This window comes from Dermacentor andersoni, chromosome 3 (assembly GCF_023375885.2).
Source record: "Dermacentor andersoni chromosome 3, qqDerAnde1_hic_scaffold, whole genome shotgun sequence".
Lineage (NCBI taxonomy): Eukaryota > Metazoa > Arthropoda > Arachnida > Ixodida > Ixodidae > Dermacentor > Dermacentor andersoni.
In genome coordinates, this window is record NC_092816.1 from 160,736,797 (window position 1) to 160,756,033 (window position 19,237).

A 19,237-nucleotide genomic window follows, 5' to 3' on the forward strand; every position below is an offset into this window, starting at 1 on the left:
ACTTGTTAGTTCTTATTTCTCGCACTCCTTCACTTCATGGGTGAAATAAAGACTATTATTATTATTATTATTAAGATAGTCTGCGCTTGTTTATGACAAAAGCAGGCACAGTACATAACTCCTAGCGTATATGTTTATATATTCAGTCCTACACAGAAAAATAGCAGCTGCGTAACTCCACACATACAATGAACTTGTATAGGACTTTCAGACTGACTCCAATCAAATCGGTTGGAGTCAGCCTGAAAGTCCTAATCAATTTTTCAACCAGACAGGCAATTCTGTCGAAATGTTTAACTTTAAATGAACGTGTATGCAATGAACTTGCATGGAACGCTTGTATTAAAACCATGTATTTAGAGGTGTACGTAAATCGCAGCATATTTTGTGTTGCCAGTGGCGTGGCCAAGAATTTTTTTCGTTCATCAGGGAATGAAAAAGTTCGTTCGAGCATCATTAAAAAGACGCAGAAAATTTCGTAGCTCAGGAGTCTTTATTGTTCAGGGGATGTTGGATAACACAACATGGTGGCGAGATAGTATCAAAATGTTAATAGCTAAAGTTTCGCCAAAATCATTTAATGAAGAAGCACGAAAGGCAACTGACAAGCGAACTCGACAAAGAAAGTTACGTCTGCCTTTTACTTTTATGCCTTGCTCCACAATCGTCGATTAACTGTTACGTGACAGTATGAATGTATATTTGATGAAATTCAAGCAGTTAACATTTATCGCCGAACCATTTCGTATTCTGGGACTTGAGATCTTCGGCTGTCTTGGCATCATAGAAAGCTCGCAAGACATGCGGTGGAGTTGCCGACCATAGGGCAGCGGAATGCACTTTGAAATGCCCGGTTGTTCTCGAGAAGGTGTTGAATACTGAAAAAGAGAGTTAGAGGCATCTGTAATCTGAATAGCATCAGATTCATGTCGGCATATTCCACTAGTGTCCCTTTCTTAGAAATTTGAGGCTTAACCCGCATTGGCTTTTCTGGTGTCATTCGCGTGGCGTCTGTTCGCGATATGAGCATTGTCGATCCTCTTATGTTCCCGGTACCCAGATTATAGTGAGTAAACAGAGAATTTGTAAACTTCCTTTTCGCTCGCCTACCTAGAACGAGAATTCTTGTTCTGCAAAATATTCAGAACGGTGTTCCACATATGACTTGGCCAGTCATTTGGATGGAGCGCTCATTTTTGTAAGTGTGTAGATCGTAGTTTCTATACTCATTGTATAGTGTCTTCCTTACTTGAATATTGTGCGAACGTTTTTTGTTTATGGTTGATTTGGTGGCTTGATGATTATCCCTATCGTTGCGGAACTATACTAGAGTTGAAATTATAGCAAAATGCTATGCTCGTGAAGATGTTCACGATCCGCAGTTTTTACATGCGAATGACCTAAACTTCCATTCAGTACATTGTATAGCTCCTTATACGTTTCGCGTTTATCTTCATTTGCGCCTGTTTTCTCAGTGGGGTGCTTATCCAACTGTTGTTTTCATAAACGTGTCCCGTATACGCTTTTACTCCTGTGTTTCTTCACGTCAATTTTTTAGTCTTGATACTTCGATGTAGAAATGTGAATACGTCTCACGCTATGACTAACTGTTAAGAAAAGTTCCACCTTCTAACTAAAGTCTTCGCCTACGAAGCGGCGAAGAGGCAAGACCTCGACGTCCCATCGTGGGAGGCCTAGGCCCAGCCGACTGAACTGCTGGTGCTCATTAACGTTCACTCTCTCTCTCTTGCGCACCTATATAGCGTTTGCACGGCCGCCTGTGAGAAAGTTCCATGTAGTTGTTTCGGGAGTCTGAATAAGATGCGCTTCGCTAACCTCTAGAGAAATAATTTGAATGACAACACCGTTTCGAAATTCAGCGTAGTGAGGAAATACAGGGTCTGACTCTCACCTCCATCGAGTTGGGCGTTCACGGGCGATGCTCCTCTCAGGCGCGCCGTCTCCATTGCAAAGGCTCTGCAGACAAGCAAACAACGCTGTCAGACGTCTCTTCTTCCACGGAGAAGAAGGCGCTGGCTCATGCACCTCAAAAGCTGTCTTCAGTCGCTCGATTCACCAAAGGCCCTTCGGCAAAGCCGGCTTTTCCACTCAATAGCGTGTTACGAGAAAAAACCCGCATCACTAATTTCGTTCGCTTTGTGCATGATTTGATAACTGGCACGTTGAAAATTGTTGTGTGAGCAGGTCCGAGTGTGAGGCTAATGTCTCGCCGTTTGGAACATGACAACGGTCGGCACCGTTAAGAATAAACGAGCAAACGTAAATACCGTGCTCGCCAGTCATCATTCACTTAGGGTGCGCAATTGGCATTCAAGTAAAACCGGGCTATGTTTCTAGGTTTGCGCAGAAGACAGAAAAGTTTATCAACCGAGCGTACAGAAATACCGGGCTGACTAACAAGCGATATGATTAATTAAACGAGAATGAGACATCCACCCAATCGTAGCAATTGCTACAAAGGAAACCCAAACGGGTTCCCCGAAAGAAAAGCCTCGCAGTTGAAGAAAAATTCGTACTGGACCGGGACGATTGCCACGATTGCTACGACTAATTGCTACGATTGGGTGGAGGTCTCATTTTCGTTTAATTAATTATTTCTCTCCGCCTTGCGAGTTTCTGCAGAACTATTACGCCAATAAGCGAGATGATTCAGCCCAATAAATTATTTGTGGGCCCATCCCCTCCAGCTCTCATATAAGAGGCTTCGCCATTGTCAGCTTTAAGTTCCCTAACTGCAGTAGTGCAATTTGCAGAAGGCCGTCGCTAGATGAGCTTGCACGTGTCACAAACAACATGCTTTTCCGAGGAGCGAGTAGTAAAAAGACATAAGAAACTCGCTTAAATTTACGAAACTCAGCTGGATGTGGAAGGGCGGGCGACTTTTTCTTTATTTTTATACGAAGATAGCATCTTGCCGAAAAGGGGGGACGGGGTTGGCAGAAGGTGTGGGTTCTCGAAGATGACCGATGACTCGGAATATCACGGGAAGCGAGCAAACAAACCTACACCAGAGGGGTCGAATTTGAAGCACCTTGGTTCCGAGAGTCTAAAGGCCAAAGTACGCGTACGCATGCCGCCGCGCGAGAGCTCGCGCCAACGCGCCTCACGCATGCGCGCACATGGTGCACGACAGATCGTACGCGTCGATGCGCGGCACGAGCACCGATAATCTTCTCCAGACAAATATCGGCGCTCTGCTGGCTGCCTCACAAACACCAAGGCGAAAATAGTGAGCCTATAGACGCGCGCGCTGACGCTCGTCTCGTAGGTTCGAGCCGCCATTCCTCGCGAGACGCGGAAAACGCAAGACGTGCGGGCGCGAGCCTTCGCGCGCCGGCAGACATACGTGTAGTTTGGCTCGAAGAGGAAGCAATGCTTCGCAGTGGCCTCGCGCTGCGTTACGATCGGAACGTCCTCGAGCGAAGTGTTGATGCTACACCGAGAGCGCCCGGGAAGGGGTGAAAGAGGGCGCTTTTGGAAACGCGCTACGTCACCACCTGTACTGCACTTCAGTTGCAGGTTGTGGGAATCGGCTAGATTAGGCGCTTTTGCACCAAGTAAACTGTTCAGGCGGCGTTACATTGTCTTGTGGAGCGCTGCAGCCTGGTTACACGCACGAAACTAACCCCACTTCAGCGATGGCGTAGAGGTAGAGCATCCGCCTCGCGGGCAAGAGGACCGTGGTTCTAATCCCGGTGCCGCGAAATTTTCCACCGAATTAAAAAAAATCCAGGTGTTGATAAAATTGCATAAACAGGCCTGGAGTGCGGCCTGATCCCGGTGACCAGAAGCGGTAACGCACTTCCTCACCAGAGTAGGATTGGCCAGCCTGGTGCAGTGCCTGGCCACAACCTCCTATATGAATACAACAATCAAACCCCGGCCCTCAGTCCCCAGCAGCTGCGAAGCAACTGACGACGGCGGCGGTCAGACCTGCGACGCCGCAGAGGGTGCGAAGAATCTCTGGATCGGCACAGGCCGCCATTGGAATCTGAACCTGGCAACGTTCAACGCTAGAACGTTATCTAGTAAGCAGTGCTACTGGAGGAATTAGCCGGCGTTAAATCGGATATGATAGGGCTCAGTGAGGCTAGCAGGACAAATAAAAAGAAGTATAAGGTAACAGCAGATTTGTTGAAGGATGGTTGAAGCACATGACAGGGGTAGTTAGAGAAGTACGGGAGAGGCCTTTTCCCTGTAGTGGGCGTAGCCAGGCTGATGATGATGATTGCTATCTGGCCCGGGACAGTAATCGGACTCGGGTCCGCCACGCGCGACACGCGAGCATCCTATCGTGAAATTAATGGCGTAATTTATGAAACCCCGGGAATGTCAAATTGACTCCAACGTTGCCGGCGCGGCGACTTGCTCCTCAGTGGGAATCTCGGAGGCCCTGGTCTGAGTCTTTCAGTAGAGCGCGCTCACCATTTGCCACCGTGATGCTATAATGTGGAGCTATGCTCCGCGCTGGAGATATCAGTGGCGATGTCGCAGCTAACAATACTAATTTTATTGTGTGGTACTTCACAAACTGTGGGCTTAGCTTGTAGAATGCTCATCCTCCGTGGTATTGTTCTTGCCTTGGCTGACATGTGTTCTTTGTTTTATCAGCGTGTGTTATATAGTGCGAATGGCGACGTGTTCACATTCCAAAAAGTAATCAGATATAATCAGTAATGAGACAACCTAAACAGCTACCCTCTGTAATATTGAGCTTGCGTGCTCTGCAGCATTTTGCACCTCCTCGAGTAAATCTCGGGCTGAACGAAGAACAAAGCGCAGAATCTGCCTATTCAACGTGTATAGAAAGGGATATAGTTATTTGTCCAATGCGAATGAACATCTACGGCCACATGATGCATGTGCGCGTAGTATATGTGCTGCATTTGCACATAGATAGGTCGACACACTTGTAGGCTTATTCTCCACCCCTTATATAACCCGACATGCCCGTACATATATAATGCGTTGACGAATATAGTATGTTAAAGAAGTTAGTCGATTTATGTTAGGTGTATAAACAGAGCAAACCTCTCACCCATCCGTAGAGCACGAAGAACAGCTGGTCTGGCTCGATGAAAACAGAGTCGCTCAGACGTAACAAATTTTCCGAAGTCTTGCTCCTTCCTTTCAGCCTGCTGATGAGATTGTGATAGGCCTGCGTCATCCAGAAATGCCAGAGCGAAGAAAAGAAGATTCAAAAATAATTATTGAAACGTTGAGGAGTAGTGCCTGTGCAAGCTGCACTGTGAAATAATATATGAGTGGTGTCACAGCGGAAGTCTTCGGTTAAACTTTGACTACATGGGCTGCTATAAGGGAAGCTCAAGTACAACTGCACTAGCTTTTCGGGCATACATCTATTCGACCGGTGGTGTCGCCATTTAAGCCTAAAATGTTGGCCGGCAAATGAGATCGACAGAAAGACGTGCTCAATCTGCTTGCTGGCAAAAAAAAAAAAAAGCTTCTGCAGAGACCGAAAAATGCGACATTTGCATTGCAAGTACGTCTTGAAGTTTCTTGATATTCCGGTGATTACACATCTGGGATTGTCGCCTGTGGGTTTGTATATCTACACAAACTTTATTTGTGGATGCGTAGGCACATACAACAACAACAACAACAGTAACAACAACAACTCAAGTCTATGTTTCACATCTATCATGCCAAGCTCTCCAGGTTCCGTAGTCCGCCTCCTGAACTCTTTATAGCACCTAGAGATATAGTGCTCATGTCAACCAATCTGACGACAGCCGCCTATGTGTTCCAGAGAATGGAGCAAGGCTTGCCGATTGAGCGCTACTGATCCTTTCGTGAAGAATCCATTCAATCGGCGTTGCACAGAGGGCGATTATCACAGGTTGACAAAATGGAGAAGCCATTCAGCTGGTTCTCTTTTCGATCTGGCCAATGCTACCCATAGCTTTCGCAGCCTTTTATGGAGTTTGGGTGGCTGGGGGGGATGCATCATCGTGCTCGAAGCGTCACGTTTTTTCTTCCACAGAGAACAAGTCCCCATGTCTGCATTTGCTCCCCAGAGACGTTATAAAGAACGAAGAGACAAAAAAGGAGGCCACCCCTATTGCGAAGCGTTTGCATTCATGCGGTCACCTGGCGTTCCCGTTTCGGCTCAAATGAGCGTTAAAGAGGAACTACAAACCAGTTTTAACTGATAACGTATTCGCTGAAAACTGTTCTCGGTAATTTCACGAATATGTTGTTTATTCGAAAAGAAAATAACATTGAAATTTTCATGTTTAAGTTTAACGCCGCGACGCCAGCGCCGGTACGGAAGTGTGACGTCAAGGATATCAAAGCATTCCTTTTTTTCCTATTTGGGAAGCGTTGGCTCAGTAAATGTTTCCTAAACTTCCCATGTTCGATCTCTGGCTCCTTTTGGAACACAGTGTAGCGCACTTTTGCCGATGAACAATTAGCTAGTGCTGCAGATAACCTATTCGGAGCCAGGTGCGCCTCTCCGCGCATGCGTCGATGATCCCTCTTTCCTTCTTTCTCTCTTTTCTATCCTATATATATTTCCGAGCTGGAAATAAAGCGTCGTCTTTTTGCTCTGCGAATCGGCCTGGATTTCATTGCGTAGCCGCCGGCCTTTGGCCGGTAGAACGTAACAGTGGCGACGAGGATTCTGCTGCAGCAAGGAAGCCAAGCAGAAGGAGCCCACCACCGACCATGGCACACAGGCTACCGGAATTTGAAGACGAAAAAGATAAGTGGCAGGCGTACCTCATCATCATCATCATCATCAGCCTAGTTACGCCCACTGCAGGGCAAAGGCCTCTCCCATACTTCTCCAACTACCCCGGTCATGTACTAATTGTGGCCATGTTGTCCCTGCAAACGTCTTAATGTCATCTGCCCACCTAACTTTCTGCCGCCCCCTGCTACGCTTCCCTTCTCTTGGAATCCAGTCCGTAGCTCTTAGTGACCATCGGTTATCTTCCCTCCTCATTACATGTCCGGCCCATGCCCATTTCTTTTTCTTGATTTCAACTAAGATGTCGTTTACCCGCGTTTGTTGCCTCACCCAATCTGCTCTTTTCTTATCCCTTAACGTTACACCCATCATTCTTCTTTCCATAGCTCGTTGCGTCGTTCTCAATTTCAGCAGAACCCTTTTCGTAAGCCTCCAGGTTTCTGCCCCATATGTGAGTACTGGTAACACACAGCTGTTGTACACTTTCCTTTTGAGGGATAGTGGCAACCTACTGTTCATGATTTGAGAATGCCTGCCAAACGCACCCCAACCCATTCTTATTCTTCTGGTTATTTCAGTCTCATGATCCGGATCCGTGGTCACTACCTGCCCTAAGTAGATGTATTCCCTTACCACTTCCAGTGTTTTGCTACCTATCGTAAACTGCTGTTCTCTTCCGAGACTGTTAAACAGTACTTTAGTTTTCTGCAGATTAATTTTCAGACCCACCCTTCTGCTTTGCCTCTCCAGGTCAGTGAGCATGCATTGCAATTGGTCTCCTGAGTTACTAAGCAAGGCAATATCATCAGCGAATCGCAAGTTGCTAAGGTATTCTCCATCAACTTTTATCCCCAATTCTTCCCACTCCAGGCCTCTGAATACCTCCTGTAAACATGCTGTGAATAGCATTGGAGATATCGTATCTCCCTGTCTGACGCCTTTCTTTATAGGGATTTTGTTGCTTTCTTTGTGGAGGACTACGGTGGCTGTGGAGCCGCTATAGATATCTTCCAGTATTTTTACATATGGCTCATCTACACCCTGATTCCGTAATGCCTCCATGACTGCTGAGGTTTCGACTGAATCAAACGCTTTCTCGTAATCAATGAAAGCTATATATAAGGGTTGGTTATATTCTGCACATTTCTCTATCACTTGATTGATAGTGTGAATATGGTCTATTGTTGAGTAGCCTTTACGGAATCCTGCCTGGTCCTTTGGTTGACAGAAGTCTAAGGTGTTCCTGATTCTATTTGCGATTACCTTAGTAAATACTTTGTAGGCAACGGACAGTAAGCTGATCGGTCTATAATTTTTCAAGTCTTTGGCGTCCCCTTTCTTATGGATTAGGATTATGTTAGCGTTCTTCCAAGATTCCGGTACGCTCGAGGTTATGAGGCATTGCGTATACAGGGTGGCCAGTTTCTCTAGAACAATCTGACCACCATCCTTCAACAAATCTGCTGTTACCTGATCCTCCCCAGCTGCCTTCCCCCTTTGCATAGCTCCTAAGGCTTTCTTTACTTCTTCTGGCGTTACCTGTGGGATTTCGAATTCCTCTAGGCTATTCTCTCTTCCACTATCGTCGTGGGTGCCACTGGTACTGTATAAATCTCTATAGAACTCCTCAGCCACTTGAACTATCTCGTCCATATTAGTAACGATATTGCCGGCTTTGTCTCTTAACGCACACGTCTGATTCTTGCCTATTCCTAGTTTCTTCTTCACTGTTTTTAGGCTTCCTCCGTTCCTGAGAGCCTGTTCAATTCTATCCATATTATAGTTCCTGATGTCCACTGTCTTACGCTTGTTGATTAACTTAGAAAGTTCTGCCAGTTCTATTCTAGCTGTAGGATTAGAGGCTTTCATACATTGGCGTTTCTTGATCAGATCTTTCGTCTCCTGCGATAGCTTACTGGTTTCCTGTCTAACGGCGTTACCACCGACTTCTATTGCGCACTCCTTGATGATGCCCATGAGATTGTCGTTCATTGCTTCAACACTAAGGTCCTCTTCCTGAGTTAAAGCCGAATACCTGTTCTGTAGTTTGATCCGGAATTCCTCTAGTTTCCCTCTTACCGCTAACTCATTGATTGGCTTCTTGTGTACCAGTTTCTTTCGTTCCCTCCTCAAGTCTAGGCTAATTCGAGTTCTTACCATCCTGTGGTCACTGCAGCGTACCTTGCCGAGCACGTCTACATCCTGAATGATGCCAGGGTTCGCGCAGAGTATGAAGTCGATTTCATTTCTAGTCTCACCATTCGGGCTCCTCCACGTCCACTTTCGGCTAACCCGCTTGCGGAAAAAGGTATTCATTATACGCATATTATTCTGTTCTGCAAACTCTACTAATAATTCTCCTCTGCTATTCCTAGAGCCTATGCCATATTCCCCCACTGACTTGTCTCCAGCCTGCTTCTTGCCTACCCTGGCATTGAAGTCGCCCATCAGTATAGTGTATTTTGTTTTGACTTTACCCATCGCGGTTTCTACATCTTCATAAAAGCTTTCGACTTCCTGGTCATCATGACTAGATGTAGGAGCGTAGACCTGTACAACCTTCATTTTGTACCTCTTATTAAGTTTCACAACAAGACATGCCACCCTCTCGTTAATGCTATAGAATTCCTGTATGTTACCAGCTATTTCCTTATTAATCAGGAATCCGACTCCTAGTTCTCGTCTCTCCGCTAAGCCCCGGTAACACAGTACATGCCCGCTTTTTAGCACTGTATATGCTTCTTTTGTCCTCCTAACCTCACTGAGCCCTATTATATCCCATTTACTACCCTCTAATTCCTCCAATAACACTGCTAGACTCGCCTCACTAGATAGCGTTCTAACGTTAAACGTTGCCAGGTTCAGATTCCAATGGCGGCCTGTCCGGAGCCAGGTATTCTTAGCACCCTCTGCAGCGTCACAGATCTGACCGCCGCCGTGGTCAGTTGCTTCGCGGCTGCTGGGGACTGAGGGCCGGGGTTCGATTGTTGTATTCATATAGGAGGTTGTGGCCAAGTACTGCACCAGGGTGGCCAATCCTGCTCTGGTGAGAGAGTGCGTTACCGGTTCTGGTCACCGGGATCAGGCCGCACTCCAGGCCTGTTTGTGCAATTTTCTCAACACTCGGTTTTTTTTTTTTGTATTTTCCGGTGGAGAATAGCGCGGCACCGGGATTTGAATCACGGTCCTCTTGCACTGGAGACGGATACTCTACCGTCCCCGTAGGAGTTAAATTAAAAATTAATTTATGGGGTTTTACGTGACAAAACCACTTTCTGATTATGCACGCCGTAGTGGAGGACTCCGAAAATTTCGACCACCTGGGGTTCTTTAACGTGCACCTAATTCTAAGTACACGGGTGTTTTCGCATGCGGCCGCCGTGGTCGGGGTCCGATCCCGCGACCTCGTGCTCAGCAGTCTAACACCATAACCACTGAGCAACCACGGCGGGTCCCGCAGGAGTTGTACGCCTCATTTAACCTACAGTGGTGCCCTACTTGGTCAGTCAAGGTGGACCAATCTGAGCTCGGTTATACCGCATGGATGGCACTCGGCTAGAGAACCTGGTATTTATGACCTGCACATGTGAGTGTGAGGCCATACCTATTTGAAGATATATATCTTTTTTTTTTTTTCTCTTTCTTTTTTTTTTTTAGGAGGGTTCCCGTACAGTCATAAAATAAAGGAAAAGACATTAAAAGAAAGAAAAAAAAAAGAAAGAAAAAGGGGCGAAAAAAAAAAAAAAAGGAACATAACAGGTGATTTGAACTCGTGTCCCTTCGATGTTGCCCGGAAAGATAGCTCAGTCGGTTGGTTCGTCAGGCCCCAGGCTACTTTCAAGCGCCACAGCTCCTGCTCCGAGCCTCACACTTCCGTGGAAAGAGACTCATGTTGTCCGCGATTCCGAGTGGTTGGAAGGCATACTTTCTTGGAAAAATGGCTGCCCGAGGAGGAGAGCGAACTCGAGCGGCTTTAGAGACAAGGAAAACTGCCTCAAAATATTTAGACTTGAGGGAAAGCTTCGTTGACAAACTATAACACGGCAATCAGAACTCGAATACGACGAGAGAAATTATTGAGACGTGGAAAATTTCCTTGAAAAAAAAATCTGGTTTGCTAGACAAATGCTTGTATGTATTGAACCTCTTAAAAGATGAGGGGTGAAATATGCGCTCACCGAGAGGGCATCTTCAGCTCGAGACATCCACAAGGCACCTTACAGAGATGTGGAGAGCTTCGCGGCCGGAACGAAGCCTCCCCTCTCCGCCGGCCAAGAGGGGGAAACGCGCTTTCCGATCGCTCAAGGTTGCGCGGACAAAGCCTAACTCTAGCGTCTAGGAAAAGCTTAACCAGGTGCGATGGCGGCACGCATAGCGTGGGAAGCTAGCCGCCAGAATAACTATACCAAGGACTGCTGCTGATGAGGGCGAAATACCTTCGTGTAATTATAATAACCCTAATAGGACTACTTTTGAAAAAAAAAAAAAAAAAAAGGAAACGGCCCAGAGGGCTATACTACGAGTGCTATGACTGATAGTTTTCTATATATATATATATATATATACATCTCATCTATGGGATCGCATGCGCGCGCTGTTTCTTTGTCTCTGCGTGTAGTACAGTTAAGAGAGCCAGTTTAAGGGCGGAGAAGAAGAAAGAAGAGAAAAGCAAAAACTGCAGCGCCGTGGTTTTAAAGCGCACCCGTGGTAGAGAAACGGAAAGCGATATAAGCGTGCGTAGCCATGATACGCACACGACAAACTGCCTTAAAATATTTAGACTTGAGGGAAAGCTTCGGTAACAAACGATAGCACAGCAATCAGCACTCGAATATAATTATAACCCTAATACTAATTGTAAATATTCATTTCATCTATGGGATCTAATGCGCGCGCTGTTTCTCTGTCTCTGCGTGTAGTACAGTTAAGAGAGACAGTTTAAGGGCGGAGAAGAAGAAAGAAGAGAAAAGCAAAAACTGCAGCGCCGTGGTTTTAAAGCGCACCCGTGGTAGAGAAACGGAATGCGATATAAGCGTGCGTAGCCATGATACGCACACGACAAACTGCCTTAAAATATTTAGACTTGAGGGAAAGCTTCGTTAGCAAACGATAGCACGGCAATCAGCACTCGAATATAATTATAACCCTAATACTAATTGTAAATATTCATCTCATCTATGGGATCTAATGCGCGCGCTGTTGCTTTGTCTCTGCGTGTAGTAGTTGAGAGAGCCAGTTTAAGGGCGGAGTAGTTGGAAGGCATACTTTCTAGGAAAAATGGCCGCTCAAGGAGAAGAGCGAACTCGAGCGGCTTTAGAGGCTAGGAAAACTGCCTTAAAATATTTAGACTTGAGGGAAAGCTTCGTTAACAAACTATAACACGGCAATCAGCACTCGAATACGACGAGAGAAATTACTGAGACGTGGAAAATTCCCTTGAAAAAAAAATCTGGTTTGCTAGACAAATGCTTGTATGTATTGAACCTCTTAAAAGATGAGGGGTGAAATATGCGCTCACCGAGAGGGCATCTTCAGCTCGAGACATCCACAAGGCACCTTACAGAGATGTGGAGAGCTTCGCGGCCGGAACGAAGCCTCCCCTCTCCGCCGGCCAAGAGGGGGAAACGCGCTTTCCGATCGCTCAAGGTTGCGCGGACAAAGCCTAACTCTAGCGTCTAGGAAAAGCTTAACCAGGTGCGATGGCGGCACGCATAGCGTGGGAAGCTAGCCGCCAGAATAACTATACCAAGGACTGCTGCTGATGAGGGCGAAATACCTTCGTGTAATTATAATAACCCTAATAGGACTACTTTTGAAAAAAAAAAAAAAAAAAAAAAGGAAACGGCCCAGAGGGCTATACTACGAGTGCTATGACTGATAGTTTTCTATATATATATATATATATATATATATATATATATATATATATATATATATATATATTCATCTCATCTATGGGATCGCATGCGCGCGCTGTTTCTTTGTCTCTGCGTGTAGTACAGTTAAGAGAGCCAGTTTAAGGGCGGAGAAGAAGAAAGAAGAGAAAAGCAAAAACTGCAGCGCCGTGGTTTTAAAGCGCACCCGTGGTAGAGAAACGGAAAGCGATATAAGCGTGCGTAGCCATGATACGCACACGACAAACTGCCTTAAAATATTTAGACTTGAGGGAAAGCTTCGGTAACAAACGATAGCACAGCAATCAGCACTCGAATATAATTATAACCCTAATACTAATTGTAAATATTCATTTCATCTATGGGATCTAATGCGCGCGCTGTTTCTCTGTCTCTGCGTGTAGTACAGTTAAGAGAGACAGTTTAAGGGCGGAGAAGAAGAAAGAAGAGAAAAGCAAAAACTGCAGCGCCGTGGTTTTAAAGCGCACCCGTGGTAGAGAAACGGAATGCGATATAAGCGTGCGTAGCCATGATACGCACACGACAAACTGCCTTAAAATATTTAGACTTGAGGGAAAGCTTCGTTAGCAAACGATAGCACGGCAATCAGCACTCGAATATAATTATAACCCTAATACTAATTGTAAATATTCATTTCATCTATGGGATCTAATGCGCGCGCTGTTGCTTTGTCTCTGCGTGTAGTAGTTGAGAGAGCCAGTTTAAGGGCGGAGTAGTTGGAAGGCATACTTTCTAGGAAAAATGGCCGCTCAAGGAGAAGAGCGAACTCGAGCGGCTTTAGAGGCTAGGAAAACTGCCTTAAAATATTTAGACTTGAGGGAAAGCTTCGTTAACAAACTATAACACGGCAATCAGCACTCGAATACGACGAGAGAAATTACTGAGACGTGGAAAATTCCATTGAAAAAAAAATCTGGTTTGCTAGACAAATGCTTGTATGTATTGAACCTCTTAAAAGATGAGGGGTGAAATATGCGCTCACCGAGAGGGCATCTTCAGCTCGAGACATCCACAAGGCACCTTACAGAGATGTGGAGAGCTTCGCGGCCGGAACGAAGCCTCCCCTCTCCGCCGGCCAAGAGGGGGAAACGCGCTTTCCGATCGCTCAAGGTTGCGCGGACAAAGCCTAACTCTAGCGTCTAGGAAAAGCTTAACCAGGTGCGATGGCGGCACGCATAGCGTGGGAAGCTAGCCGCCAGAATAACTATACCAAGGACTGCTGCTGATGAGGGCGAAATACCTTCGTGTAATTATAATAACCCTAATAGGACTACTTTTGAAAAAAAAAAAAAAAAAAAAGGAAACGGCCCAGAGGGCTATACTACGAGTGCTATGACTGATAGTTTTCTATATATATATATATATATATATATATATATATATTCATCTCATCTATGGGATCGCATGCGCGCGCTGTTTCTTTGTCTCTGCGTGTAGTACAGTTAAGAGAGCCAGTTTAAGGGCGGAGAAGAAGAAAGAAGAGAAAAGCAAAAACTGCAGCGCCGTGGTTTTAAAGCGCACCCGTGGTAGAGAAACGGAAAGCGATATAAGCGTGCGTAGCCATGATACGCACACGACAAACTGCCTTAAAATATTTAGACTTGAGGGAAAGCTTCGGTAACAAACGATAGCACAGCAATCAGCACTCGAATATAATTATAACCCTAATACTAATTGTAAATATTCATTTCATCTATGGGATCTAATGCGCGCGCTGTTTCTCTGTCTCTGCGTGTAGTACAGTTAAGAGAGACAGTTTAAGGGCGGAGAAGAAGAAAGAAGAGAAAAGCAAAAACTGCAGCGCCGTGGTTTTAAAGCGCACCCGTGGTAGAGAAACGGAATGCGATATAAGCGTGCGTAGCCATGATACGCACACGACAAACTGCCTTAAAATATTTAGACTTGAGGGAAAGCTTCGTTAGCAAACGATAGCACGGCAATCAGCACTCGAATATAATTATAACCCTAATACTAATTGTAAATATTCATCTCATCTATGGGATCTAATGCGCGCGCTGTTGCTTTGTCTCTGCGTGTAGTAGTTGAGAGAGCCAGTTTAAGGGCGGAGTAGTTGGAAGGCATACTTTCTAGGAAAAATGGCCGCTCAAGGAGAAGAGCGAACTCGAGCGGCTTTAGAGGCTAGGAAAACTGCCTTAAAATATTTAGACTTGAGGGAAAGCTTCGTTAACAAACTATAACACGGCAATCAGCACTCGAATACGACGAGAGAAATTACTGAGACGTGGAAAATTCCCTTGAAAAAAAAATCTGGTTTGCTAGACAAATGCTTGTATGTATTGAACCTCTTAAAAGATGAGGGGTGAAATATGCGCTCACCGAGAGGGCATCTTCAGCTCGAGACATCCACAAGGCACCTTACAGAGATGTGGAGAGCTTCGCGGCCGGAACGAAGCCTCCCCTCTCCGCCGGCCAAGAGGGGGAAACGCGCTTTCCGATCGCTCAAGGTTGCGCGGACAAAGCCTAACTCTAGCGTCTAGGAAAAGCTTAACCAGGTGCGATGGCGGCACGCATAGCGTGGGAAGCTAGCCGCCAGAATAACTATACCAAGGACTGCTGCTGATGAGGGCGAAATACCTTCGTGTAATTATAATAACCCTAATAGGACTACTTTTGAAAAAAAAAAAAAGGAAACGGCCCAGAGGGCTATACTACGAGTGCTATGACTGATAGTTTTCTATATATATATATATATATTCATCTCATCTATGGGATCGCATGCGCGCGCTGTTTCTTTGTCTCTGCGTGTAGTACAGTTAAGAGAGCCAGTTTAAGGGCGGAGAAGAAGAAAGAAGAGAAAAGCAAAAACTGCAGCGCCGTGGTTTTAAAGCGCACCCGTGGTAGAGAAACGGAAAGCGATATAAGCGTGCGTAGCCATGATACGCACACGACAAACTGCCTTAAAATATTTAGACTTGAGGGAAAGCTTCGGTAACAAACGATAGCACAGCAATCAGCACTCGAATATAATTATAACCCTAATACTAATTGTAAATATTCATTTCATCTATGGGATCTAATGCGCGCGCTGTTTCTCTGTCTCTGCGTGTAGTACAGTTAAGAGAGACAGTTTAAGGGCGGAGAAGAAGAAAGAAGAGAAAAGCAAAAACTGCAGCGCCGTGGTTTTAAAGCGCACCCGTGGTAGAGAAACGGAATGCGATATAAGCGTGCGTAGCCATGATACGCACACGACAAACTGCCTTAAAATATTTAGACTTGAGGGAAAGCTTCGTTAGCAAACGATAGCACGGCAATCAGCACTCGAATATAATTATAACCCTAATACTAATTGTAAATATTCATCTCATCTATGGGATCTAATGCGCGCGCTGTTGCTTTGTCTCTGCGTGTAGTAGTTGAGAGAGCCAGTTTAAGGGCGGAGTAGTTGGAAGGCATACTTTCTAGGAAAAATGGCCGCTCAAGGAGAAGAGCGAACTCGAGCGGCTTTAGAGGCTAGGAAAACTGCCTTAAAATATTTAGACTTGAGGGAAAGCTTCGTTAACAAACTATAACACGGCAATCAGCACTCGAATACGACGAGAGAAATTACTGAGACGTGGAAAATTCCCTTGAAAAAAAAATCTGGTTTGCTAGACAAATGCTTGTATGTATTGAACCTCTTAAAAGATGAGGGGTGAAATATGCGCTCACCGAGAGGGCATCTTCAGCTCGAGACATCCACAAGGCACCTTACAGAGATGTGGAGAGCTTCGCGGCCGGAACGAAGCCTCCCCTCTCCGCCGGCCAAGAGGGGGAAACGCGCTTTCCGATCGCTCAAGGTTGCGCGGACAAAGCCTAACTCTAGCGTCTAGGAAAAGCTTAACCAGGTGCGATGGCGGCACGCATAGCGTGGGAAGCTAGCCGCCAGAATAACTATACCAAGGACTGCTGCTGATGAGGGCGAAATACCTTCGTGTAATTATAATAACCCTAATAGGACTACTTTTGAAAAAAAAAAAAAGGAAACGGCCCAGAGGGCTATACTACGAGTGCTATGACTGATAGTTTTCTATATATATATATATATATATATATATATATATATATATATATATATATATATATTCATCTCATCTATGGGATCGCATGCGCGCGCTGTTTCTTTGTCTCTGCGTGTAGTACAGTTAAGAGAGCCAGTTTAAGGGCGGAGAAGAAGAAAGAAGAGAAAAGCAAAAACTGCAGCGCCGTGGTTTTAAAGCGCACCCGTGGTAGAGAAACGGAAAGCGATATAAGCGTGCGTAGCCATGATACGCACACGACAAACTGCCTTAAAATATTTAGACTTGAGGGAAAGCTTCGGTAACAAACGATAGCACAGCAATCAGCACTCGAATATAATTATAACCCTAATACTAATTGTAAATATTCATTTCATCTATGGGATCTAATGCGCGCGCTGTTTCTCTGTCTCTGCGTGTAGTACAGTTAAGAGAGACAGTTTAAGGGCGGAGAAGAAGAAAGAAGAGAAAAGCAAAAACTGCAGCGCCGTGGTTTTAAAGCGCACCCGTGGTAGAGAAACGGAATGCGATATAAGCGTGCGTAGCCATGATACGCACACGACAAACTGCCTTAAAATATTTAGACTTGAGGGAAAGCTTCGTTAGCAAACGATAGCACGGCAATCAGCACTCGAATATAATTATAACCCTAATACTAATTGTAAATATTCATCTCATCTATGGGATCTAATGCGCGCGCTGTTGCTTTGTCTCTGCGTGTAGTAGTTGAGAGAGCCAGTTTAAGGGCGGAGTAGTTGGAAGGCATACTTTCTAGGAAAAATGGCCGCTCAAGGAGAAGAGCGAACTCGAGCGGCTTTAGAGGCTAGGAAAACTGCCTTAAAATATTTAGACTTGAGGGAAAGCTTCGTTAACAAACTATAACACGGCAATCAGCACTCGAATACGACGAGAGAAATTACTGAGACGTGGAAAATTCCCTTGAAAAAAAAATCTGGTTTGCTAGACAAATGCTTGTATGTATTGAACCTCTTAAAAGATGAGGGGTGAAATATGCGCTCACCGAGAGGGCATCTTCAGCTCGAGACATCCACAAGGCACCTTACAGAGATGTGGAGAGCTTCGCGGCCGGAACGAAGCCTCCCCTCTCCGCCGGCCAAGAGGGGGAAACGCGCTTTCCGATCGCTCAAGGTTGCGCGGACAAAGCCTAACTCTAGCGTCTAGGAAAAGCTTAACCAGGTGCGATGGCGGCACGCATAGCGTGGGAAGCTAGCCGCCAGAATAACTATACCAAGGACTGCTGCTGATGAGGGCGAAATACCTTCGTGTAATTATAATAACCCTAATAGGACTACTTTTGAAAAAAAAAAAAGGAAACGGCCCAGAGGGCTATACTACGAGTGCTATGACTGATGGTTTTCTATATATATATATATATATATATATATATATATATATATATATATATATATATATATATATATATATATATATATATATATTCATCTCATCTATGGGATCGCATGCGCGCGCTGTTTCTTTGTCTCTGCGTGTAGTACAGTTAAGAGAGCCAGTTTAAGGGCGGAGAAGAAGAAAGAAGAGAAAAGCAAAAACTGCAGCGCCGTGGTTTTAAAGCGCACCCGTGGTAGAGAAACGGAAAGCGATATAAGCGTGCGTAGCCATGATACGCACACGACAAACTGCCTTAAAATATTTAGACTTGAGGGAAAGCTTCGGTAACAAACGATAGCACAGCAATCAGCACTCGAATATAATTATAACCCTAATACTAATTGTAAATATTCATTTCATCTATGGGATCTAATGCGCGCGCTGTTTCTCTGTCTCTGCGTGTAGTACAGTTAAGAGAGACAGTTTAAGGGCGGAGAAGAAGAAAGAAGAGAAAAGCAAAAACTGCAGCGCCGTGGTTTTAAAGCGCACCCGTGGTAGAGAAACGGAATGCGATATAAGCGTGCGTAGCCATGATACGCACACGACAAACTGCCTTAAAATATTTAGACTTGAGGGAAAGCTTCGTTAGCAAACGATAGCACGGCAATCAGCACTCGAATATAATTATAACCCTAATACTAATTGTAAATATTCATCTCATCTATGGGATCTAATGCGCGCGCTGTTGCTTTGTCTCTGCGTGTAGTAGTTGAGAGAGCCAGTTTAAGGGCGGAGTAGTTGGAAGGCATACTTTCTAGGAAAAATGGCCGCTCAAGGAGAAGAGCGAACTCGAGCGGCTTTAGAGGCTAGGAAAACTGCCTTAAAATATTTAGACTTGAGGGAAAGCTTCGTTAACAAACTATAACACGGCAATCAGCACTCGAATACGACGAGAGAAATTACTGAGACGTGGAAAATTCCCTTGAAAAAAAAATCTGGTTTGCTACACAAATGCTTGTATGTATTGAACCTCTTAAAAGATGAGGGGTGAAATATGCGCTCACCGAGAGGGCATCTTCAGCTCGAGACATCCACAAGGCACCTTACAGAGATGTGGAGAGCTTCGCGGCCGGAACGAAGCCTCCCCTCTCCGCCGGCCAAGAGGGGGAAACGCGCTTTCCGATCGCTCAAGGTTGCGCGGACAAAGCCTAACTCTAGCG

The 19,237-nt window shown here is 45.3% G+C and overlaps 1 protein-coding gene across 1 annotated transcript in view; it reads right to left on the reverse strand.

Moving 5' to 3' along the window:
• Positions 1–491: 491 nt before the first annotated feature.
• Positions 492–19,237, reverse strand: part of LOC129383090 (uncharacterized) — a 46,908-nt gene continuing 28,162 nt past the window's right edge. Inside the window, exons 3-5 of the mRNA XM_055067364.2 lie at positions 5,060–5,179; positions 1,913–1,977; positions 492–878 (exon numbers count right to left, since the gene is read on the reverse strand). Coding sequence (XP_054923339.1) covers positions 782–878; positions 1,913–1,977; positions 5,060–5,179 — 282 coding nt within the window. The 3' untranslated portion in view covers positions 492–781. The remainder of the gene's footprint in view (positions 879–1,912; positions 1,978–5,059; positions 5,180–19,237) is intronic.